The sequence below is a fragment of the Cyprinus carpio genome, chromosome B24, assembly GCF_018340385.1.
Source record: "Cyprinus carpio isolate SPL01 chromosome B24, ASM1834038v1, whole genome shotgun sequence".
In the NCBI taxonomy this organism is placed as follows: domain Eukaryota; kingdom Metazoa; phylum Chordata; class Actinopteri; order Cypriniformes; family Cyprinidae; genus Cyprinus; species Cyprinus carpio.
Genome location: NC_056620.1, coordinates 22,903,954 through 22,931,950, shown reverse-complemented (window position 1 = coordinate 22,931,950; position 27,997 = coordinate 22,903,954). Strand labels below are relative to the sequence as shown.

Below are 27,997 nucleotides of genomic sequence, written 5' to 3'. Positions count from 1 at the left end.
GCCTTTTCGAGGTCCAGCAGGTCTTTAAGCAAAAGACTAAAGCAAAACTACAAACGTTTGATCACGCAGTTGTGTTTAAAACTACCATGAGATCCAACACTAAACAAAACAGAACAACAGAAGGCCATCTGCCTTCACATGCTTTGCATTAAACCTGAGAAACACCCTGCCAAAAAAGCAATTGCTGTAGAAAGGTTCTAATGAAACGCTGGAGCCCTGTGGATTAATAAGCAGCTGTGTTCGTCCTACCGTCCTTCCTGTAGAGCGCTATCTCCACCTTCCTCTCTTCTGACCCCAGCAGCGCTTGTGCCATCTGCGCGATGGCCAGCCTCTTGGTGTGTGGGCCGTACAGGAAGTTGCAGGTGCAGGGCTTTTGCATGATTTCAGCCCTCGTGTAGCCGCACATGTGACAGAAGCCATCGTTACAGAAGATGATGGCGCAGTTCTCCACCCGCGCATTGGCTATGATGAACTTTCTACCTATAAGAGAGAAAAAAACATCCTCTTTAGTATGTTAATAATCAAGAGGCATTTGGTGATGGTTTGCAAAATGTGCTTTCTTCAATTTGGTGCATTGATTATGAAGTCGAGCCCACTTTGCTGCTTTTTCTGGCCAAAAATAAAATAAATAAAAAATTTATTTATATACTATTAAATGTATTAGAAAATTTTGAAAGAAAGAGACATCATTGAATACTATTTTACAAAAATATATTTTATTTGTATAAATTATTTATATAAAAATAAATTATAAGAAAATTAGGAAAAATTCAAAAATTATTCATCATTTCATTTTATAAAAATGTAAAAATATTTATATAAATGTAATTAAGAAATTGGCTTGGAATTTTTTTCAATATCACTTCTATCAAAAAAAATACAAATATATATACTTTTTTAATACATATGTTCTTTTCTCAATTTTTTCATAATTTTCTCCCTTTACAAAAGACATTATAGTACACTATAGTAATATACAACAAAGATAATAATCTACATTATATAGAATAGAATAGAATAGAATAGAATAGAATAGAATAGAATAGAATAAATGGACATTTTTTCACTTCATTTTCAACAAAACCTCATCTGTGTTAGCCAGGTATATGACATAATCCTGGTGACAAATCAGAGGAATCTGCAACAGTACTGTAAAGACCATCACAGAAAACTAAAAGTGATTGATATTTAAGTTCCAATTTCTAATTTTGTGGGTGAATTTTATTTATTGTATTTAACTTTATACTTTAAAACTATAATCTTAAATTTGATTCATTTTACAAACAAAGTTTAAATTAACATTTTGCACAAATTAAACCAATAGTGATTCATATTCACATTCTTTAATGGCTTTATAATTTATCTTCTTTTTTGAGTTTATACTAAATTTCAGTTGATCTTCTTTTAATTCCTAATATACATATCGATTTGTGGTCTTTTCTTGCATCTGCATAAAACTAAAGACTAAAATCTAAACTAAACTCAGTTCTGTAGCATTGCATACAGTATGTTGCCATTTCCTTGCAGATCTACTTTCTCTGAAGGCCACTTATTAGTCAAGGTCTCTTGTGATCTTTCCTCACCCTCTTTGACACTAAGAATGAATCAAACTGTTTTAAACATCCCTTGTTTATGTAAATGACCTCTGTGAGCGTAACTCTGCTCTGTAACTTTAGGTTGTAGAGTCGATACAAAGACGAATGGATTTGCTTCAGTGACAAATTAACAACAAAAGTCCATTACTGACAGAGAGTGAAGTTTGAAGCGAGCACCCAGGGCCAAGCGACTCTCTTTATAGTCCTTGAATAAGATTTATCACTGACGCTTTTCTGAGGACACCCAAATATGGGATGGAAATTACTAATATGGGAGGTTTCCAGTTAAGCGTGACACTGGCTGCTGAGGTGAGGCACTTATGGCTGCGCTCCAGATCTAATACATTACAGACTGTAATTTCAGCAAGCAATACAAGCATCTGAGAAACTCTTATCACCAATTTACAGTGCCTTTTTTGGGAGAAACATTTAATATCTGCACACTTACAGATAACGTCATCATGATAAATTACCATTGAAGAAACTAGCTTGACACACCACTTAACATTATAACTAAAGTATACCTAAATATGCACTTTAAATGTTTAATATTCAAAAATGTATTATTGTTTTGTGTATAATAAAAATAATAATAATACCAGATTAGAAATGGGATTAAAATAATTAAAATTATATTTATATTTTTCCCCTTTTTTACTATATAAAGACAAGAAAAACAAGGAAAATTATTCAACTACTATTTTTCTTGTTTTTGTAAGATATCCTAGAATCTCATACTGAATACAAGTAAGAGAAGCAAGAGGAAAATAATTAACATACTTTATTTATTGTTTTTGCAAGATTCACCCCAGAATTATTTTACTATTTTAAAATATAAAACAATAGGAAAAAAAAATGTACAAAAATATTTGTCTGAGATTCACCCCAGAATCTTTTTCCTTTCTCTTCCACGTCACTAAACATCATCAGAGTAAATCCGCGGGTAACTCCTGCAGAATGAAATTAAACTCCATGGGTTTAATTTAACATTGCTGACTTCACTTTCTCATGAGAAGCGTCTCTGTTTCCCGGTTTTGGCTCTTAGTTACTGTTTGCAGTGTTTGTGTCCCGTGAGAGATGACAGAACTCTCTAGAACATTAGGAAAGTGAGACGGGAGAGACTCTTAAGACTCTTGTGTGGTTTTAGCAGAAGTCATTTACTGCTGTGGCTCTCAGCTAGTGATTCAAACACCTTCTGTGTGAAATGGCACGAGTTCTCGTGTGACGGTCGTGTGAAGGTCAGCCCTGCGTGTCCGTCCTGTACTGTACATGTATCTGTCCCGGTGATGGAGCGTGTATGTTAATGTGCTTTTGTGCAGCAGGTTACGTGTCTTTTACAGTCCGGTCTCGTGTTTGAGGTTAAGCAGAAGCCTGAGTCAAGCAGCAGCTGTTCTGTTGTTTATAAATGATGTGATGACACTGAATGAAAAGCTTGCGTTTGTGCAGAGAAAAGGTAATTTGTACACCTTGTACATGTGTGTTTTATTAAAAGTGCAATAGTACACTTACAGTTGAAATTAGATGTGTTCACTTTTGGTTCAACGTTAATTTAAATATCGTTTGTAAATAAAAAACTGTAATTAAATTGTATTAAATGTATAAAGTTTATAAATAAAATACACACACCTGAAATTAGAACGTAACAATAATCACTGATGGTTTAATTTTTACTAAATATTAGATTAATTTTAATTTAACTTGTGTGGGTAATATTACATTTTATTAAAAGTATAAAGTTATATATAATAAAATATAAATAAAATATGTAAATATTAGGGCTGCAACTAACGATTATTTTGATAATCGATTAATCGGTCGATTATTTTTACGATTAATCGATGAATCGGTTTATGTACTTATATTTTTAGTTTTGCCCATTTTTCCCCCAAGTAAATTATTAACAAAGGGTCTTTATCATTCAACATAGACTTTTTAGAGATTTTAACCATTTTGCATTGTCATATCCTCATCAAAAACATACCTGGAGTTGTGTTTTATATGTGTTAGTTATCCTTTGTCGAACTCTTCTGCAATCAAAACACTGACCCATACATACTCTAGCAAATTTCACAAGGAGGTTTTCAAGTAATGTTTTCACCATGGCAGTCCTTAGGGCTCCTAAAGTAGTTTAACATCCCGAACAAAGCTTATTAAGGAATCTTTCAGAAACATATTTTCACGAAGAATAAGAATAAAACAGAATAAAATTGCAGTAAATTGCATTTTATTTATTTTTTTCCTGTAAACACACAGCTTATACCTGGGAAACAGCTTTATAGCTTCTGCTGTGAAACTGTAAACAATCCTTCGAATAAAGTGCCAATGGCATGAAACCTGAATGGAACTCACATTTTAAAGTAAAATCCATCAGAAGGTTGTCCAGAAAAAAAATTGGACACACACAAAAAAACCTGCTGTGTGAAAAAGAGCAGTGAATGCTTAGAAAAAAGTGCATTTCAAATACATTTAAACATTAACCTCTCTCAGTCAGTCATAAATTAGGCTGCAAGACTGAATTATGAACTGGTAAACGACAAAGCTTTAAATGTTAATTGTTAAAAAGCAATGTTATCAGCTTTTACGACTAAACATTTGCAAACAACATTGTACTGCAGAATCTGCACAAATAAAAGTCTGCACACTGTGATTTTCATCGGATTTAAATATGTAGTGGTCCTTATAACAGTGCAAAATTCAAAAAATGTAATAAAGCGATAAAATGTTAACAAAACCGCTTATGCCTGAACTGACAGGAATTCGACTACCTGTGGGAAATGAGGCAGAACACTATTCACTCATTATTTGAGAAAAACTTTGCATTGCAGTGCAAAAAGGTCAACATCATGTCCAAATGTTCAGGGCTTAACAGTAGGCTTGCTCTCTTTTTAGAGGATATGTTTCCTGCCGCAGAAAACAGCCGCAGTTTACAGGTTACTCTTCTTTTTTGAAGGCTCAAAGTAAAGTGCTCCCACATTTTGGATGACCTCGTTCGATTAGTTTGATCTTCCGCTTTTTTCTTTTTCCTTTCTCGAGCTTACTCCACTGCCGCCTGCCTCACCCATCACGCTGAATGCTGCAGAGTGCAGAGACGCTGTGCCGGAAGCACGTGACATAAAACGAGGCCAGCTATTGGCTAGTCGCTACTTCTCCTGCTGTACTGGCTGAGTAAAACCTCAGGTGGCTCATTACTGCCACACTTTGGTCACCGCAGATTTAAAATATGCACGAAATGAGCCGCTTACGGCAAATAAAAATTATTTAGCAACGAATCGATTACTAAATTAGTTGACAACTATTTTAATAATCGATTTTAATCGATTAAATCGATTAGTTGTTTCAGCTCTAGTAAATATGAATCACTTTTGGTTTAATTTTTACCAAAAATTAAATGAATGTTAATTAAAATTTTGTCTGTAAATAAAAACTGTAATCTGTAATTTATAAATAAAATACACCTACAACTGAAATTTCATGAATGTGACCCTGGACCACAAAACCAGTCATAAGGGTCAATTTTTTTAAATTGTGATTTATACACCATCTGAAAGCTAAATAAATAATCTCTCCATTGATGTATGGTTTTTTAGGAGGACAATATTTGGCCGAGATACAACTATTTGAAAATTTGGAATCTGAGGGAGCAACAAAAATCTAAATATTGAGAAAATCATCTTTAAAGTTGTCCAAATGAAGTTCTTAGCAATGCATATTACTAATCAAAAATTAAGTTTTGTTACATTTACAGTAGGAAATTTACAAAATATCTTCATGGAACATGATCTTTACTTAATATCCTAATGATTTTTGGCATAAAAGAAAAATCTATAATTTTGACCCATACAATGTTTTTTTTGGCTATTACTACAAATATACCCCAGCGACTTAAATCTGCTTTTGTGCTCCAGGGTCACAAATTATCTAATATGATCCATTTGGGCTGACCTGCATACAACTGTGAAGGAGAAAAAGAAACCTAACGAAGAATAAAACGAACTAATAGTCAATACCTGCTAAGCACTAATAATTGAACGTGTATACATGTGGAACCATAAATGACACGTTTATCTGGTTGTAGTGAAGGGAAATCTTTAAGCAGCTGCAGTTGTAGCCGTTAGGTGATTAGTACCAGAGCGGCGCAGTATTGACACGTTCTTCCAGGCAACAGTAAAAACAATCACAACAGAAGCTGCTTGTGTTCCTGACGGCCTTTAGCAGCTGCTCCACACTGAGACACAACACACAACACACACGCTGTCTCTGTCCAGCTCTCAGTCCATCTGTCTCCCTCAAATGAGAACATTTACCGCCATTAATATTTCTTATTGGCCTTGGCGAGTGTTAAAACTGGAGGCTGGGTGAATGTAAACGGATGGGAAACATAGAGGCCATAACCTTACGAAACTCCTGGAGAGACATTAGCATTGCGGTAAACAAAAAAATCGACATGTGCGGTTCATGAACCGTTCCACTCACTATATCCAGCAGATCGAGATGTGCCGGAACATAGAGGACAGACAGAGACGAGACAGACGTTTAAAATGAGCCATCAGATGCCACATTACTGACAAATACTATGGTAACAATTTCTCTCCATTTGCACAAAATGCTACATTTTATCCGGAACAGTCAGTCCGGATAATAAAAGCATCTCATCCATCTAACTTCCTCCTGAGAGGAACCAGAACCTCCATTCTGTTCTGTTATTCAACCGGTAAATGCATTTAAGTTAGTAAACGAAAACAATATTAACTTGTTTAAATGCACTCTTGGTTTGATGGCGTTAAAAAACAATAATCATCCTAATGGAGAACCACGTGACCAGAGAGGCTGAAAATGGAATGTTTGCCAAATAATATGTATATTATGTGAGTTAAGAGAAATATTTAATAAACATAATTATATATGTAAATACATAAGTTAAAACGAATATAAATACATTATGTAAAAAATTCTACATGAACATTATGTAAAAATGTACTGTAAAATATTTTAAAAACTAAAATATGCAAATATGTTAATATTTACAATATGTAAATTAAATATTAAAATCTATGTAACTAAGTTTATATAAGTATATTTAATATATATTTATTTTGCATAATGTACATATCAATATGTATATTATGTAAATTATGTAAAAAAATAAATGTTTATATTAACTTATAATTAGTGCTGTCAAGCAATTAATCGTGATTAATAAAAGTTTTTGTTTGCATAATATATGTGTTCTGTGTGTGTGTGTGTGTGTGTGTGTGTGTGTGTGTGTGTGTGTGTGTATATATATATATATATAAATACACACAAATACAGTATATATTTTGAAAGTATTTACATGTATTTATATGTCTATGTTTATATTCATATAATTTATATTATAAATAAATATATTTAATAAGTTTTTTTCTGAAATATATATATATATATATATATATATATATTATATATATATATATATATATATATACACACATAATAAATAAACAGTGCATGTACATATATTATGTAAGCGAAAACTTTTTATTTTGGATGCGATTAATCGGGATTAATTGTTTGACAGCACTACTTATAATGTATTTAAAATGCATTTCCAGTTTTAATATTTCGTTTATATATTTTCTGTATCTTATGTTATATTTTTATACATTTTAATATTTGTTTATTACATTAATATGTACAGTATGTAAATTAAATATATTTATATTAACTTGCAATATACTCACATGTTTTTTTTATTATTTTTATGTATTATTTAAGAGTACAGCATAACATAATGTATATTTTTTTAAATATGTATTTATTCATAAGTTAATATGTCTATCATGTAAAATAATTAATATAAAAAATATACGTGTAAATACTCTATGTTTGAAATTATTTCTAGAAATGATGAACTGATAAACTGAATCTATGAACATTTGCACATTTTCCCAAGCACAGTGGATAGCAACAACAACTACTCATATTAGGAGCTGAAAGCACCAACAAATTAGCCAAAAAACTACCACAAAAAAGGGCAATGGATTAGTAAAACTGTAAATGCTCCAGCTATGTGGAAATATGCTGACCTTTCTGTGGTGATTTAGACGCTAAATTCTGATTGGATAAGCTACGTTCAAAGCTGCCAAGATAAATATTGAAACAACTACTGATTAGCCATACAAATACATTTAGTGTGTGCTACAAAGTATTGCACAAGAAAATAAAAAAGACAACCAACAACAAAGTAAGTGAATCACCCAAAAATCTGAGAATCAACTTTCCTGGACCGCGGACTGATGGGAAACTTCAGCCAACAGAGAGAGGAATCAACAGGAAGTGATTGAATCTACCGCTGATACTGACAGTGAGAAATACATCAAACCCCAGCCTCCTCCAGCGCCTTTCTTCCCCTCAGTAGGAGTGGTGTCAACTGCATTTATCCTTTAAGTGCTTTTACATGATGGATGTTAGCACCTTCAAAAGGGCGTCAGATAAAGGCCAGAAGCAAACGCTGGAGTCTTGAGTAAATGATAGATGCTTCACGGGTCAGAAGGGAGATTTTTAAAGGTGAGAGTTTCTGTGTGCAATACAGAGGTGACGTTTGCTCACAGAGATGCTACTTTCACTGCGGTGTATAAAAGCTCTTTCCCTTCGCTGTGGACGCATTTAACATTTGCGTAAGTTTTAGATGCTCTTTTTTGTTTTTCTGATGAGAGTTAACCTATGTCTGCGGGTAAGTAAAGTTGCTGAAAAGTCTGCCACACTTTTTCATCTGTAAATGTTTTAAGGTGAATAAAGATGTTTTAAAAACAACTATTATACAAGCAGACAACCCAACAACGAGATTTTAACAATATGCTAGATAATCTGGCATGTGGATTTCCGGCTTTATAGAAATGTCATCTCAGTTTAAACACTGTTTAAATTGAGATTGTTTAAAATCTAAATACATGTAGATAAAGGGAGTCATTTGCACAGAATGTGTTTGTCTGATAATGAATTTGACAAAAAAGTTAATCTATACTTAAAATAAATAAATAATTTAATTTAATTAAAAATGAATTTGGTTTAAAAAGAAATCATGCTATCTGTTTCTATAGACTTTTTACCAACAAATATATTTTGTAAATGTACTTAAAAAATGATAATAAATGATAAATAATAAATTACACTTTAACAAAAAATGTCATGCACAAAGTCATTTCACTTCATTTAAATTTTTAAATAAAAAATAAATTGTTTAAAAAAATAAATTGAGTTTGATTTAAAAAGAGAGCATGTAAAAACTGTTATTTTAAAACAAAAAAAAATTATTTAAAATTAAACATTCAAATTTGACTAAAAAAGCAGTGGAAACTTAATTAAAAGACCTAAATTATGCGTGCATGTAAAAAAATGCATCATGAGATATTAATTACTAGCACCTGTCCTTCTACAACAAACTACTGTCATTTTATTTATTTAGCCTGTTTTTTTATTTGTTTAATTTTTAATTATGCATAAGACATGGGAAATGACAACTAAAAAGACAAAAGAGAAAGAAAAACATTTTTTTTACTGTGACTGCAAATCTGAAGCTCATTTTTCAATCTAACCTGTGGCGGAAGCTGGGTTTTAATTGTTTGGATATCTAATCTTGTGATCTGCACACTGTGGAAACGCTACTGATGTGAAAAACCATCATTATCGGGCCAATCCAGCAGGTGTTTGGGTTCCTCCTCAGACCAACAGAAGAAGAGAGAACTTCAATGAGTGTCCTGAAAATAGAGCGAACCTCTGAAGAAACCACAGAGGAATAAAAGCAGTTCTGCAAAAACAGCCTTAATCTTGAGATTAGAATGTGGGATCCCCATCGTCTCATTGTCTGACATTAGCAGGCTGAACAAGCACCGGTTTAGCAGAGAAACAGCTACAGGCGCTCTGAAGAAAGACAGAGTGGGTTGTATAAGAGGAACTTTAACATAAGTGTGTGCGTGTTTATGTCAAGCCTATATACAGAACGAACAAACACTGCGACCAAAATAAAATGCATCACTGAGGAAGGAGAGACAGATTGACTGAGGAAAACCGAGAAAGAATGAATGAATCAGAGAAAACACCCTTGATGCATTATAATTAACATCTCTTGCGTTCTCAGCTGTCTCTTTACAGGAGGTTTAAACCGATCTCCACCACCTTTGAGTCAAGGGCTAATAAAAACCAACGCTCTATCAGTCAATGCTTTAAAGGAACAGATCACTCAAAAAGAATGTCAAGCTGAACTCTGATGTCAGCATGACTGACAGAATAGAATAGTTATAAAAGCATTTAAGTTTAAAGGTTAGTTTCACAAAAATGAACTGGTGCATTAAAGAACCTAAAACACTGTCCCGAGGACCTCTAAAGAACAATCCCAATCTATAAATAACTATATTTTTTTATATATTATAAAATTATTAATATATTTTATAACTCAAAAACCCAAGATAAAGAGAGGCAGGCAGATAGATAGATGTTAATATTTAATAAAATATATTAATATATCTCAATATTAGATTTTGTTGAATTTTACACTAGATGAATGCATTGATAGAAAGATATTAATATCTATATTAATACATTACATATGTGTGTATTAAATACATATTAATATTTTAAATGTATTAAGTTATTTTACACATTCGGCACATCATTCAATCTCTTGACAGATTGCAATGTTTTTCTCGCATGCAGTGCATCAGAGTCACTAACAAACACTGAGAAAGAAATGCACATTTGAATGGATGAAAGTGAGCTCATCTTGGTCTTTTATCTGTGAGGAAAGAACAAGCCGTGTCTCCTGAGAAAAGAGAACAATGCATTTAGCGATGAGCAGCACCTGAAAGACGGCGGCAAAGGAAACAGCAAATCCTCTTTGTGTGGCTTTAACAAGGAGGAAAGCGAATCTAGTTAATTGCACGTGTGTGTTTGAGGGTTTTACACAGGTGTTAGTGTGCTCTTTCTCCTTCCAGCTTGTCTTGCAGATGCAAACTTGAGCCTGTTAGAGACTGTTAGATGCAAGCTCACACCAATACAACAGCCATATGTGCATGCATATGCATATACATATGCAAAGCAGCATGCATGCAAGCTGAGCTAAAGAGCAGATGCAATTACCAAGCTCTTATACGCAACCAAACTCCTCATCTGGACTTGTTTGGGACGCGTCCTGCTCTGTAATTTAAAACTTACACCATGTTTCTTTTTCACTCTGACATGTAAATAATGTAACGCTGTCCTGCACAGCAATATCAGTGCAAATACATCAACTGCAGTACAGCGAAATCTCTACAAACTAATGCTTGGTGTAGGAGTATGCGGACTAGAGAAAAGGAGCGACAGGCAGAAAGAGAGAAGACAAGGTAGAATGGACACCTGTACCACGGTGAAATTTAATCACACCAACTCCTCTGACAGCATGCCGATAAGACTGTGATCTCACCCGCTCTCCATTACAGCGAGAGAGAGAGAGAGAGAGAGAGACCATAGCAACAACTCTGCATCCCAGAATACTGTCAGAAGTAGACCATGACAACTCAGCAGCGATGTGACAGCGGAGCAGGAGATGGAAAAACACAACTTTATATAAATAACTATTAATATCACACCTTAAAGCTGAGCAAAGTTCAGTGCGGTGGGGAAATATGCATCTCAGACTGTCCTCTGATGCTTCTGTCCTCTAAAGACTTTATGATACGGTATTAAAATTACAATGAGATGAGAGAAAGAACAGAAGAAAGTAGAAAGCTGTTCACGAATAGTTGGGAGAATGGAATGGGTCTAGATAGATAGATAGATTAATTAATTATTATATATTTATATTGCATAAATAATTTTAATAAGTTTTATATTTATACAATCAACTATAGACAACAGGTGAATGGATGGATGGAACAATTAACAACAGACAGACAATGGATAGATAGACAATAGATGGATGAATTGCAATAGAAGGACAAGGAATAGAAGGATTTCTCTCTCTCTCTCGGGACTCGGTCTCTCTGGTTGTGTTTTCAGCAGTTGCCACAGTGATGCTCGTGTTGCTGTTGTTCTCTGTTGGTCTCACGGCTCTGTGAATGCATGTTTGGTTCTGGCCTCACGCTTCAGAGACACTGGGCCACAAATATCACCTAGAAACTGCCATATCAGCCACGAATGCACTTGTGGGACACATGCATGGGCCACTTTTATTTTTGGGTTATTGTTTTGTTGCAGCTATTGTTCTCATCTGACATTTCATCTCATCTACCGAACACCAGAGAGAAAACACTCTCAAAAGCTGAGTTTTTAATATTCGGCTGAGATATCAAAATCGTGTTTGCTCACAATGGGAAGCACACAGAGTTCTTTTTGAACCAGTCTAGTGTGAGACTTCAAGGCTAGAAAAACAGATCCAAGCCATCAGGAGAGAAACGCTGAAGGAGAAACACTAGCAGCTTCTGGTCAGTGTGATGACAACGTGTGATGAAATGCACTTTTGAAGGACTCTTACTCTTCAATACCTTTAAAGCACTTCTCAAAAGCTTGCGATGGGTTTTGATGGAAAGTTATAAATTATTAAATGCGCCCAAGGGAGAGAGACGCGGCATCTTGAAAGAGGAAAGGTAGTGGTAAGGTTAAGACGGAAAGTGAAAACATATTGATTTCTGTCACTTCTGACCAAATGATGCAAACCAGACTTGATTTATAGCAATTTATAACTGTTCCAAATGCTTTGGGTCTTCATTATGAACTAATTCATCGTTGAATATTAAACAGCAATGAAGATAATTTTTCATATGTGACCCTGGATCACAAAACCAGTCTTAAGTAGCACAGGTATATATGTAGCAAAAGCCTATACATTGTATGGGTCAAAATGATCAATTTTTCTTTTATACCAAAAATCATTAGGATATTAAGTAAAGATCATGTTCCATGAAGAAATTTTGTAAATGTCCTACCGATTACTGCAACTTGCCATTAATTCACACGACCATGGCGTTTCAAGGGCTTGAAAATGACAATAAACTGATTTCAAAGTGCAATTTTTAGAAAACTATACATTTATCATTTCTCTGTGTATACTACAAAAATGTGAATTTGTGAAAACAGTGATGTCATTTATGTGCATATTACTTGTTCAGGCTATAGGGATGTGCACATGTGCGTAGTGTTTCTTTACAAAGTGACATCGCCAACAACTGCAACTGATAAAATATGCGCTGTAGCACCATACTACGATATTTCTTCAAAAGCAATTGTGGAGACATTTTTATCGTCCACAATCAAAAATCGTCTTATCGCACACCCCTATTCAGAATTATGGATTGACATTTAGAGTCCACTATTATTGACAAGAACGTCTAACTAAAGACAGTCTTCATTATCTGAGCAGTCTAAATGTTTGAGAAAATCAATGGAAGACGGTCCGAAGAAACATTTGGTATTCCATAGGGAAAATGTCCTATTATTCCTCCCTGGAACTGAAACATCAATGCACAAGGCAGTCTTACAAAATTGCCCATTTTTTGCAGTGCTACTCACTGATGTCACCTTCACTATTTCCCAGCACAAAAGCCGCTTCAGGAAACGAAACAATTCCAGTCGGAGACAGATGGAAATAAAGACTGATCGGCTCTTTGAAAGCCAGTTAGATTTTGGAGGATGCTTGAGTAAGAAGATTCGCATCTAAGACTCATTGCATGAATTTCCATACCTGTGAGTGCATCAGGAAAATTGAGGCTAATTAAAGTTTTAGAACTCAAAATCACATGCAAGGGTAACAGCACAAGCTAATTCAATTCAACTCTAAATTACATCAGTTTAGATGCATTTATCTCATCAGACCTAAAATAACATTGCATGAGACTCACAAATGAATAGGATAGTCACCAGTGAATAAAAAAACTGGAGTATCTGGAAGTTATTCAAGTAGCAAGGAGAATAAAATGATTTAAAAATATATGTAAAGGACTTTACACTACAGTATCTTCTGATCAGCACAAAACACATCTAAATAAAGGTCCTGACTCTACATGATTAATAACATACATATATTTCATAATATATGTGACCCTGGAGCATTTAACCGCAAATAAGACCATGGGGTATATTTGTAGCAACAGCCAACAATACACTGTATGGGTCAAAATTATAATTTTTTCTTTTATGCCAAAAATCATTAGGATATTAAGTAATGATCATGTTCCATGAAGATATTTAGTAAATTTCCTACCGTAAATATATCAAAACTTCATTTCTGATTAGTAATATGCATTGCTAAGAACTTCATTTGAACAACTTTAAAGATGATTTTCTCAATATTTAGATTTTTTTGCACCCTCAGATTCCAGATTTTCAAATAGTTGTATCTCAGACAAATATTGTCCTCCTAACAAACCATACATCAATGGAAAGCTTATTTATTCAGCTTTCAGATGATGTATACATCAATGTTATCAATTGACAGTGAAGCTATGATACACCTGTTCACACATTAGCGAGTCTCATGAAAAAACGTACTGTGGTGATACCATGTTACGTCAATATATATATTATTTTACCATGGTATTCTCCAAGGTATATGTAAGAATACCACACTGTAAAGAGCAGTAACGTGTAGTTGACATCTTAATGTGTGATTTTCTACCTGATCTGACCTTTAAAACAGTTAATTCTGTCATAATATTTCTGACAGGAATAAACCGTTAAGTTTCCTGAAAAGCGCGGTAACGTACAAGCCACTGCAGCACAAGTACAAAACACACACACATACACACACAGTAGGCTATTCTATGTGTATAATACTGTAAATAAACAAAAACTTACTTTTACTTTCGAATTTCCTGATGATTGTGTCGAGGAAAGTGTTTTGCGGCGCGACGTGCCCCCGTCGAACCGGCATCCTCCCGCGCGCAGTCCAGCGGAGTGTCTCGAGCTCAAGCTGACCTTCGCGCCACTCTCTTCGCGCCCTGGGCACGCGAGGCTCCGCGCAGCGACAACTTCATCAGCAGCGCTCAACGCTCGCTTATCCAAACAGCAGTTTCCGGTTTCCAGACGCGAATGGGGGCTTGTTTATGTCGGGCAGTTCCTCAAAAACGACCCCAGGTCCGGTAAAGTGACGCCAGACTAATTTAGCTCGTGACATGTGGGACGACCGGAACGCGCTCGCGAGGTAACATAGCCTGATTTTACCGCAGACGAGTCCTCGGGTATCCCTTTGTCCAATTAAAGCGCTCTTCTCAGTTTTCATTCGGTGAAAAAAAAGCGCTTCGGAAAAAAGAGACGCGATTCATCTGACGCTCCTGAGGTCCCGCGCTCCTCCCGTTTCGATGGCGACCAACAACAACGAGCGTCTGTTAAACTAGCCTACAAATAACGCTAAACTTAAACAATTAACGTTACTGCTCCGAATAGGAAGCGCGATGCCTCCGTCCATGTAATTAAAAATATCGCTAAACTTAAATAATTAAGCTACTGTTCTGAATAGGAAGCGTGATGTCTGCATCTAGGCTATTTAATTACAAATATCGCTAAACTTCATTAACGCTAATGTTCTGAATAGGATTATAGTAACGTACAGAAAAGCGATATACGCAGTTATATATATATTTATATATGAAAAGCGGTATTTCAAAAGCGCAAAACTACAGATAAACAACGATTGTAGAAATCATAAATAGGCATGTAGTTCATTTCAATCCGTGCCTTTCGGCTCCTTTCGCAGGTGTCGAGCCCTTGATGTCGTCATGCCCTGGGCTTTTGTGGAAGTGGCCAGAAATCACGGGTCGCAGATGAAAGGTAAACTGGGATACTTCACGCGAGCGTCAAGAGCGACGCGGACTCCACGCGCGATCTCCTGACTCACCTGACGGTTGAGATTTCTGCGCTTTGTTTTCCACCTTCGGCGGAGTCGCTCTCACACTGTACATGATACGTCACCGGCGATGCACGCGCGGCGGACGTGGGGTTTCCCTGCGCCGTCACGCGCGTGCAGACAAAAGGCGCTCCTCGTGGACATAACGGCGGTACTATGCGGAGGTTTTTAGTGCAATAACATCGATTTCGCAACTTCTTTCCAATTAGCGCGATGGGCCAAAACAGTGGAGTTCTACATTCTAAGCGAAATCTCTCTTCGTGTGATTTGTTTGGGTGCGCGAGATGGGCTTCACAAGGGGGCGCGGCGCTTTTTACCCATATTTAGGCAAACTGTCTTTGAAGCATCCCAGCAGTGAGATCTTCCAGCCTCCTCCACATCCATCCCTTGCATTCACTATCAGCAAATGATCATAGGGCGAATGCACACGACACACTTTCACAAGCTGGAAATGCAGTAATTAGGATGCATTTGTGCTTTTTTTCTTCTTCAATACACTTCCAAACGTGTCTGATTTACTGTAGAAAATCTTGAAAAGGTTAGTTTAATTGCTGCATTAAAAATTAATCAAAATCAAAGAGAAAACCTGCAGTTCATTGCACTTTGTCAATCATTTTGAAATGCATTAATGATGAAGAAAATAGTTTCAAAGTAATGAATACATCTTTAAGGTGGTTAGAATCTTAAATTTTACTTGGAAATATAAAATGGCTACAGAATAGATTGAGCACATTTAGAAATAAATAATATCCGACAACATTTGATGTAAGAAGCTATATATTAAAATAAAGTGTGTTTAATAAATCTACCCACTTAAGTAAAAACAGCTGTTCATAACACCTTTTTATGATACAAAAAAAATTGCTACAAACATTTATTAAAGAAACAATGAAATGTGAAAGAAGATTTTCTTTGGCAATAATAATAATTAATTTCTTTATAATCAACAGAGCTAGTATAATAAAGAGCATCTCATTACAATACAATCATTAAAGCCTGAAAAAAAGTAATAAATCATGACATAATTTAAAGGCTGTACAGAATGTAGATCTCGCAGAGCTTTAGGAAATATTAAATAGGAAAGATTCAGTCATATAATGACAAGCTACATGAAGAACACTGGACAAACACGAGGACGCAGATTCTGTCCATTCATCAGTGGCCTTTCAGCGTCTCGACAGGTCTCCGCCTGGGGAAAGTGGAAAAGTAGATGAACATTGGTGAATTTGGCAGCTCTGGGAGTATTTTAACCTGGCGTCTTGATGCATAGCTTTCTGAAAGTTCACTGTACGCCCTGAGCATAAGCTGCACATGAAAAATTCATTAAATATGCATTCAGTGGCCTGAATCAGAGTCAGCACCCATGGTAACATTTAGACCCTGAAACACTGCAAAAAGTGATTCTAACCCATTATTTTTGTCTTGTTTTGTTACTTGAGATGTACAATAATACATCAGATTTGGAGAAATGTAGCATTGCATCACTTGCTCACAAATGGATGCTCTGCAGTGAATGGGTGCCGTCAGAATGAGAGTCAGCTGATAAATACATCACAATAATCCACATCCACACCACTCCAGTCCATCAGTTAACATTTTGAGAAGACAAAAGCTAAACAAATCCATCAATATGTTTTTAACTAAAATACGAGTCTGTAATCTATAATAATGCTTCCTCCAGTGAAAAAGTCTGAACCAGGAGAGAAATCTGCTATCATTTACAAGCCAAAACAGTGTTTTTCTTTTTTTACTGGAGGAAGCGTTTTGGATTATGGACTCATACTGTATTTTAGCCAGAAGCAAGTTTTATGTTGAAAACATCTTAATGATGGACTTGTTTCTTGAAAACACACAGCTTTTGTCTTCTCCAGATGTTAACTGAAGTGCTGTGGATTACTTGTGGACTATTGTGATGTTTTTATCAGCTGTTTGGACTCTCATTCTGACGGCACCCATTCACTGCAGAGCATCCATTGCTGAGACACTGATGCAGCGCTACATTTCTCCAAACCTGATAAAGAAACAAACTGTTCCTAATCTTGGGTGTCCTAAAGGTGAGTAAATTTTCAGCTAATTTTTATTTTTGAGTGCACTATTTTTTTAAGTGGGTTTATGCTTAAAACAAGACAAAAATGAAAAAAGAAGGTGTTTTTCCTTAGAATAAACTTAATTAGGAGTTATTTTTTTCTTGTATTAAGCATGACCTTAAGTTAATTTTGATACTTTTTTTCTTTTGTAGAAAACAATACTCGTCTTTGTGTATCTCAAATGGATCTTGATTTAAGAATGTTTAGATATTTGTACTGGAATACAATAGAAATTAAAAGACTGAGGAAGAAAAACATTTTTGCAGTGCATCATTATATATTTAACCACCATAACTGCAACCAGTGATGACAAACAGATGTCAGCCTGGAAAGTTCTTGCTTATTGGTTGGAAATTGTAATTAGGACGCGACTTGGTTGGAATAAAACTGACATCTCAAGTGATTTCATATTTCACTCTTTTTCACTTCTCAACAAAGACAGGAAGCTTTTAGCGCTAGTGCCAAACAATAAAGAGCAAAGGAAGCGCATTATGTGTGTAATTGATGCTTTGTGTGCATTTTATCATTCTTGTGGTGCCACAGGGAATTATGGGAAATAGTGTGGTCGCGAAAGCCTGTCGCCTCATGAAGTGGCTAAATGAGTGTTCTAGGAAGCTTTATGGCTGTTTTAGATCAACAATACACAATGCTAAATTGAACAACATTCACAATGGCAGTTTAATTACGATCAATATATCAGATTCTTTAACTGGCACTCCCTCCACTTGAAGAAAATCCACAGTTTCCACACTGGTGCCGTTCATTTGAGCCCGTCTCGTAAACCCCATCATAATGTCATGACTTGAAAGTTGAATAAGTCAGACAGACGATCTCTTCAGAGCCCACAAAAATGTGTTATTCAAACGTTATTTCATTTTTAGAACAAATTTTGCAGCATTGTTTACACAGCCCATGAGCGTATCGGTAAATATCAATCTGCATGAAATGGCTCCATGATGCCGTATGATAAAAAATGCGACCCCTCTAAGTGAAGTCCCAGAGATTCAATTAGCTAATGAGATCAATCGCAGTGATGAATGACTAAACACTGACGAGAAGCAGCCTGATGAAATTAGGCATGTAGGAAATGCAGCGTACATTAAAATGAGGTTGGCACCGTCTCATTACAGCCTGCTCATTATAGCACGAGAACATCATGTTTTGGTTATGAATGTATCCTTGACATAATGGAAATACTGCATACCCTTCAGAGATGACCATTAAACATCATGAATAATTCATGTACGCCAACATCAATGAAGTTAATGAGAAGAGTTTGCTGATATTAACTACATAAATGGTTACTTCACCCAAAAATCATCTACACACCCTCGAGTTCTTTTTTTCTGTAAATTACAAAAGGAGACATTCTGCTGAATGTCTGAGCTTCTGTTTTTCATAACAGTGAATTTATACTTGGAGAAAAAAGCACAACAAAAGCGGTTGGCAAGTTTCCTGAAGTCATACGAGGCTTGATTTTAATTGGTCTCCTGCATTATCAGTGAAAAACTGTTTCAGTCTGTTTCTCACAAAAAGTTTCTTTGACTTTTTTCTACCAAATAATGTTTCAACTATAAAGTAATACTTGTGTTTCTAAGTATATAAATGCCCACACTGATTTATTAAATACAGTAAATGATTTTTAAGCCTAAATGCCTGTTTAAAGCAATCACTGTGTGTCTACTCTGAAAACTGAAGTGAATTTGACCATTTTATTTGGCTTTATTCTACAGTAAATTAATTTATCTGTTTATTTTTGGAAAATAAAATATATTTTATATGGTAAATAGTCTAAGAATATATGTATATGACTTTATCCATATATATTTCTCTATATGTATGTACTGAAACTTTACTATTTGTTAGAAAAAAATGTCAAAAGTTCAAACAAAACTGAGTATTTATTAAGTAAATTAATATATTTAAGTAAAACTAAGTTAATGTTTAAAAAAAACCTTTAATTTCACAGATAATTAATAATAATTAATTAATTAATTAATTAATTAATAATAATTTAATTTAATAATTCACTAATATTGCCCCACACTGATTTATTAAATGAATGATGTATTCATTATATAACTTTTATTTGTGAGCATAAATGCATAACGTTTAAGTAATCAGTGCATCTACTCAACTAGTTGAATTGAATTTTATTCTGTAAAAATTTTATTGAATTAAATTAGTTGCTTTAATTTATAGTAGTTCAATGTATCCATTTATTTTTGGAAGATAAAAATATATTTTACATAGTAAATAGCCTAAGAATGTATGACTTTATGTGTACGTATTTAGCTTTTTTTCTTATTGCAACAGTTTAACAAAATGTTTTAAAAAGCTTCAAACACTGCAAATAATGCACATTTTCAAGGTGCTTAAAGGGTGTTTTTAGTTCTTTTGGAGCTTGACAGTATAAATCACCATCCACTTTTCTTGTGTGGAAACAGAAGCTCAGATATTCTGCCTAATATCATTTGTTTTCGTCAAATGTAAACCCTTCTCTTGGGCCGTTTGTCCTCATACACTGCCATGCGTTAACACCGCGTCAATCTTTCCAAACAAAGCGGAGAGGAGATTCATCCCCTGATGTCATAGACACAGAACGTTGTTTGAGGCCGTTTCCTCTGGCATTACCCACCCTGGCAGCTGGTGCACTCGCAGCTGTGAATGACTGGCAGAACGACGGGCTCGACGTCTCCGCTGGCGCACTGTAAGCTGAGGAAGCGCACAGGGTTCTGCGGGTCCAGCCTGTAGCTGCAGCAGTCACAGAACGCCTGCAGATACGGCTCCTGAGAGAGAGACGGACACGTTATCAGAGGCCAGAGCAGACAGGAAAAGAGCCAAACCCACGGATACAATCCAAATTGTCTTCACGCTACATTTGCCTAAATGCCAATGGCCTGCTCTCTTTGATGGAGCGGAATGGTGGGATCATTTAAAGCGGCGCGGGCCGGGTTCGCTCTCTCTCTGAGCCCATTAGGAGACACAGAAGGAGAAGGCAGATGTGAAGACAAAAGAGGGAAAAGAGAGGTGCGAGTTTGCCATTAAAGCTGGAGCGTGGCGACCGGGCAGACTGGTTTCCATGGCAACCTGACAGAAGTTTCCAGTTCAGACACATTTTAAAATAGTTGCAGCAAACATTCACATTCAAATCAAGAACAAAGAACACAAGCCAGGCTCAATTTGGCGCTTTAGTGCTGTCAGAAATCAGTGACTGATTGTTATGTACAGCATGAAAAGGTACCAGACATGATGGGGATTCGTTTGGGAGTTTAATATAGTATGAATCTGATCAAATATTTCCCACAGTCATAAACAACCTGGATGAACTGTTATATTATTTACTGTAATACAAGGTTAGATCAATACTGTTAACCATGAAACATATATGCGTCTGCTGAAAGACTAAATATAATGTAATCTTGACCAATATCAGCATTAATCTTAGATCATCAATGGTTTAATAAATGATATCAAGTAATATTATTTAAAAATAAACGACATAAATGGTACTTTTACAAGTAATAAACAATTATCCATCTTTTCTAATAAAATAATAAAACAAATGAATAAAGTAATTATTTTGATTTCTCTTCTTGTACAGCATTTAAAATGTATTTTTTAAAATTCATTTTATGTTTTACAGTGTATATATATATATATATATATATATATATATATATATATATATATATATATTTATACATACTTTCACATCTATCTATCTATCTATCTATCTAATATATCTTTATACTCTATATCTTTGTCACTCTCTCTCTATATATATAGATTTATACATCCAAGATTAATTGAGGCATCATATTTATTTATTTATTGTTATTTCAGTGGAAAATATAACTGTTTATTAATTGTAAATCTAAAAAAAGTATACAAATGCAATACAATGTTCCCTAATATAATTTAGTACACCATTGATCTATAATATGTTTTATGGTTAACAGTATTAATCTAACAATGTAATTAATATAACAGTGTATAGTTATTGGCCAAACATTTTAAGCCACCAGTATTAGGCAGACTTTCCACATTGATGCATTTATAACACATAATGCATCCAAAATCTATAAGCAGAATAATTCGTAAGTAGATAAAAACCTAGATTGATGCATATGTTAATAACCTGTGCAAGTTCATGCAGCACTTCACAGATCAGAGCTCAAGGTGAAGGACACGTGACACACACCTCCAGAATGACATCGGTCCGGGACAAACAGCGCCCTCTGCAGAAGCTGACCTCCACGTTGTCCAGGCCACAGTCGCCCTTGGTAATGTTCCTGACCTCAGTGTAACGACGGCACTCGGCAACCGGATCCTCTGGAGACGAGAAAGTGATGTTCATAGGAGGAAATAGGACAGAAGAAGAGAGAGAGACAGCAATTAACAGAAGAACATACAGAAGAAGAATTACAATCAAAAGAATCACATTTGATTTAATGAAGGATCTCTGAGAACCTCAAGACAGTTGAGAGAGTAATCTTTGTTTTTGTTACGTTTCATTTAAATATAATATCTTGCTTCATCTCAGAAACCACTTACATCCTATTTTTCAACCACCTGTCATTTCCTCACTTTTCACCATCCAACTGACTCCTGAGGGATATAATCAAATCTCCCTCACTAAAAATCCAGTTTCCCTCAGAAATACATCATATTATAGAAGTAAAATGGGTTAAATAGCATTTCATGTCAAATTTAATTTACACTCATCATACAAAAAAAAAAAAAAATACATAAATGCATAAACAACATTGTTATACTTTTTAATGGTAACACTTTACAATAACTTAACAGCATTAGTTAATGCATTTTACTAAAATTAACTAACAATGAGCAATATGTTTGTTACAGAATGTATTAATCTGTCACCGTTAGTTAATAAAAATACAACAATTCATTGTTAGTTCGCGTTAGCTAATAAATAATATCAACAGATAAAATTTTTGATTTACATTATCACAGTAGTAGTAGTATTATAATATTATTATATTATAATTATAATATTAATTATGTTATTATTATTATTAATGTATTATATTATTCATAATGCAATAATAATAATTATTATTTTAATAAAATAAACAGATACAACTTGATTTTAATAATGTATTAGTAAGTGTTGAAATAAACATTAACTATGATTAATAAATGCATAAAAAGTGTATTTTATTAGTTCATGTTAACTAATGTACACTAGTTAATGAATGTTAATAAACAAAACCTTATTGTAAGGTGTAGGAATTGTGAAAAAAGGTAAAAATAGCAAGGTTTCTACTATGACAGAATAGCACCATAGAGTTTATTTCATTTGACTTGAAGCATTTCATCCTGCATTTTAAAATTGATGATCCTATTTATGTTTCCACTCTAACTAACCATGCATGATTATATGGCTAGTAGTATTTTATTATTTGCATTCAGCGTTGATTTATTAGGTTCCCTCCTGTATTTGAATGTGGTTGTTACTCCTGAAACTTTCCAGTGCACTGTACAATTTGAGTTTTCACAGTTTGAACGTGTCAGCATTTTTGTCCCTGAGCGGATCCTTTCAGTGGAGAAGAACTACATTCCTGCAATCTCTGGAATGTAGTTACACGGCTGGATCTGGAGTCGGGCTGTAGTTTGACTATAGCTAAAGCTGCAGTATGCTTAATGATGTGTACTACACCAATCGTCTGTGGCACATGAGAAGTGCTGACAAACATCAGCGAGCGACTGCAGGCTCACTCTTCCCTATTAGTGGGATACTGTGTGACTCTTACCTGGAAACTCTCTGCGGCACACGGGACAGCAGCTCTCCGCTTCCAGCACCTTCACTTCACCCTGGAAAACAGAGCAGGAGAGAAAGCATATCAGAGGTGCAGGTGGCTGAGAATAGCTCGCCGGTGAGATGGACGGATGCTGACAGTACAGACGAGCATCAGGCTGTGACAGCCTCCAGGGGCTCAGACGATTACACTGAAAATATGAAGTGAAACTGAGAATCCACAGGTAATGTACAACATGTTTTGGTTTGTTTGGCTTGTTATTCAAATATATACACTTTTAAAAATGCTGGGATAAATAGAATCCAACACCGGGTAAAATATGGACAAACTCAGCGATTGGGTTCTTTTGACCCAGCGGTTGGATTAAATGTCAGTAACCCAAATGCTGGATAAAAACAACCCAATCCCTGGGTTTGTATATATTTTACCCACCACTCGGTTGTATTCAACCCAGCATTTTTGAGATTGTAAACACACAATGCATGTGGGCAGATGACATTTACATTCAAATACGATTATTCAGTGTGACCTACAGTGTATCAAACTATACATTTATGCATCATGCAAAAGTACCTGTCAACTAAGTTTATTTTCTAAAAAAAAATTCCCATAGGAATATTTAAAAAGTCTATTTGAGACCAACCAGCTATGAGGGCGGGTTATTATCAATAAATAAAAAATAATAAAATTGTTTAAAAAAAAAAAAAAATTTAAAAAAAAAAAAACTAAACCTGAAATAAAATTTAATTAAAAAAAATAATAAAAAATTTATGGTTTTAGATCTAGTTAATTATAATTATCATTATAATTATAGTCCTGCCTTGTTGTTGGATGATGGTTGGTCTGGTTCATTGCTTATAATTTTTAAAGACTTTTTGAAAAATCCTTATGGGAAAAATTGTATGTATGTATATATATTGCTTATAATTTTTAAATATATATATATATATACATACATACATACAATTTTTCCCATCGGACAAAGAGGCAAAGGCACAAGACAGCTTAGTGATGGAATCAACTACAGTCGAATTAACTAGTAATCAAATTAAGAGCGATGGAGAAATATAGAACTATTCATTTAAAAGTTGCTGATTAAATCTAGAGAAATAATATATTTAAAGTTTATATGCACACACCATTTATTAACAACCTCTGAACTCACAGTAAATCTGTCTTTAAAGGTTTATAAGTAATCACTAAAAAGTTGTATTTAACATGTTTCATTTTGTTTTAATTAACACATGTCCCTTGACATCATCAAGTTGGAAAGCATTTGATTTTAACTAGCTGTGTATGCTTATATGGTTATCAGTATTTATTATTATTATTATTATTATTATTATTATTAGTTATTTGCATTTTGTGTTATTTGTTTGCAGCTCTCCCGCATTTGAATGCAATTGTTACTCCAGAAACTTTCCAGTGCACTGAGAGTTTTCACTGTTTAAACACATCAGCATTTTTATATCTCACAATTTATCTGAACTATCTGACTGTTTGCAACTTTGAAAACCCTTTTGATTATATTTCTGGAATTCAGTTTGGTGCCGCCGCAGGCAGAGGAAAGAAACACTACAGAAGTCCAGTCTGTGTTTATTTCAGTCAGTGATTATTAGTTTGGAGTTAAGAGGAACACTCCTTCGGTGAGGTGTGACATTTACTTGTGCCGGCGGCAGAAATGCAAATTGGGTAATTTGATTTGGACTGAATGAAGAAGAACAAATCGTCTAGGAACCAGAGGGAGTATTTTTAGTTTTTCTTTCAACAGATCTCCTCCCAGTGATCCGCGGGAGCCCAGAGGAGATGTTGGCTTCCTCTGAGACGCTGCAGAAGCTTCCTTAAGGGCTGCCGAGCTTCTGAGACGTCCAGGCGTCACTCCAGAGCCATCTGGGACATTATCCCTGACCGGAGCTGTTGCCTGGACAACGGGTCGGTCTATTTCCAGCATCTGGTCCTCTAACGGCGTCCTGTACTCATTACCGATGCAAGGCTATTCACTGTTTATTTGGCCGATGCATGTGAAACCGAACAGCAGTGGATGTCTAACGGAGAATATACTGGAGCAATGTCAAATCTCTCTGTAAATATGAAAGACAAACGACACACTTCTTACCTCAGAGCAGTGAAGGGGAGGACAGTTTGATTGACAGTGTTTCTGGCCATTGATACAGCGACAGGACTGACAGCCGTCCACCCACTCGGACCCCGGCTGTGACACACAACACACAACATACAATTCATTCATATTTACAATAATGTGCATGGACAGACACTTCCTACTAAAATAAGTTATAGATAATATTTGGTGCCTGTGTTTTGCATTTATTAGTGTTTTGATAGTAGTATCATAATAGTGTATTATATTCACAATAGTGCATCTGTATATTAAAATATATTAAAAAACATTAAAAATAAAAATATATATTAAAATCATATTTATATAATATATAATATTTAATATATATTGCTATTACCATTTTAATTAATACTTTTATTCAGAAAGGATTCATTCAACTGAATAAAAGTGTCAGTAAAGACATTTATAATGTTACAAAAAATTTCTATTTCAATTTTCAAATAAATGTTATTCTTTTGAACTTTCTATTCATCTGTGAATCCTGAATATTAAAATGTATCGCACTTTCCACAAAAATATGAAGCAGCACAACTGTTTTCAGGATTGATAATAATCAGAAATGTTTCTTGAGCAGCAAATCATCATATTAGAATGATTTCTGAAGATCATGTGACACTGAAGACTGGAGTAATGATGCTGAAAATACAGCTGTGCATCACAGAAATAAATTACAGTTTAACAGATATTCACATAGAAAACAGTTATTTTAAACTGCAATAATATTTCACTTTTTTATCAAATAAATGCAAGAGCAACTTGACAAAAAAAGCAACAGATTAATTTTCATTAAACAACAACAAAAAAGTTTTTGTGGAAACATATTTGTTTGAGGTTTTCTGGAAGTGTTTTCTTAATTTTTGTAAAATTATATAAAAGTCTTTTTTTATTATTCAACAAAAATAAAGAAAACACTTCCAAAAAACCCAAACAAATTGGTTTCCACAAAATAACCAGTATTCTGAATATAACAAAAAAAGCACAAAAACAACAACAACAACAACAAAAATTATAAGTTAATTATATTATTAGTTCTTTTTATAATGTTATTTTTTTGACATTGGAAGTTACATCATCCGTCTCATTCAACCAAACACTCTTCATACAGAAACTCTTAAATGGGCGCCACTGTAGTTCAATTAGACAACCTCATAAGGCCTTTCAACAGTTTTTTTTTTTCCATTATTGATGATGGCAATTATCTTTTTTCCACAAATGCCCTGAGTGCTAATCCATCAGACTCGTTAATGACCTTCCATATTAGAATAAATAAACAAAGTAAACAGCACAGCAATTACAGGCTAAAACACAGCAGTGTGACGGGTGTGTGTGTGTGTGTGTGTGCTCGTGTACCTCTCGAAGCGTCCCGTCTTCCTCTTCACACTGACACAGTGCTGGAATCACACACCGGCCCTCCAGGCTCCGATACCGGCCCTCCTCACACACACAGCCCTCTGTGGCTCCGGGGCCCGTGCAGTTGAGTGGTTCAGGGCTGTACAGGTCCAAACACCCCCTCTCACACACTCGCCCCAGTCTGGACTCACTCCAGAGCCAACGCTCACCATCTGGACATGCTGTATGAACATTAGTTGATGACCAATGGGCTTTAGAGAAGGGCAGATGCTATATATATATATATATACTATATATATAGAGAAGGGCAGATGCTATATATATATATATTTATTTATTTATTTATTGTTTTCTTTTCTTTTTTTAAATAAACAGAACAGTTAATGTTGTTTTTATTATTAAAATTATTATTGTTATAATTTATTTAATATAAAATATTATTATTATTATTATTAGTTAATAATAATTATTAATATTATTAAGCAAATAAATACATTCATATTATTAAAACAAATAAAAAATATTAACATTATTTAATTAATAATTGTATAAAAGTATCAATTATTATTATTATTATTATTATTATTATTATTATTATTATTATTATTATTATTATGCTCCCAAATAAAAATATATACATTATTTTTATTGTTATAATAAATTAAAACAAACAAATAAAAATAATTTTAAAATAACAACAACTATTACTAATAATAATCAATTAATGAATAATAATAATAATCATCATCACCATAAAAATTTATAATAATAATAATAATAATAATATAATGATAATAATAATAATTACAGTGCAATTGTACAGTGCAAGGTTTCAACGAATAATGTACAGTGCAATTGCACGTCAAGGTACTTCAAGGAATACACTTCTGGCATATTTAAATTAACTTGAACAAAAATGCTAAACCCAGTGTGTTTTTGTGTCTGAACACCTCACAAGCCCTCAGCACTGTGTTTCTCACCACATTCAGGGCCCCTGCAGACTCGTGAAGTGTGTGATGGTCCCTCACACTCCTGTCCTCCGTACTGCCGCTGGCGCCGTATCGAGCGGCTGGAGAACTGCTGCCCAGATCCACAGGACGCTGAGCAAGAGCTCCACGCTGACCAGCTGCTCCACTCACAGTCCTCTGAATGAAAACACACAGCATTCAGACTCTCTGCTCCTT

General features: G+C 34.6%; 2 protein-coding genes across 3 annotated transcripts in view; both read right to left on the bottom strand.

The window, feature by feature from the left end:
• kcnh2b (potassium voltage-gated channel, subfamily H (eag-related), member 2b) overlaps positions 1-15,829 on the bottom strand; it is a 160,977-nt gene extending 145,148 nt beyond the window's left edge. Inside the window, exons 1-2 of one of the 2 annotated variants that reach the window (XM_042751668.1) lie at positions 14,403-15,829; positions 250-480 (exon numbers count right to left, since the gene is read on the bottom strand). In XM_042751668.1, the coding sequence (XP_042607602.1) occupies positions 250-480; positions 14,403-14,478 (307 nt within the window). In that variant the 5' untranslated portion in view covers positions 14,479-15,829. The remainder of the gene's footprint in view (positions 1-249; positions 481-14,402) is intronic. The other variant, XM_042751669.1, reaches the window with a different exon arrangement.
• A 4,338-nt stretch (positions 15,830-20,167) lies between these two features.
• Positions 20,168-27,997, bottom strand: part of sspop — an 85,470-nt gene continuing 77,640 nt past the window's right edge. Inside the window, 6 exon segments of the mRNA XM_042752233.1 lie at positions 20,168-20,326; positions 21,742-21,872; positions 23,318-23,378; positions 25,440-25,535; positions 26,814-27,034; positions 27,794-27,958. Of these exon segments, the coding sequence (XP_042608167.1) occupies positions 20,168-20,326; positions 21,742-21,872; positions 23,318-23,378; positions 25,440-25,535; positions 26,814-27,034; positions 27,794-27,958 (833 nt within the window).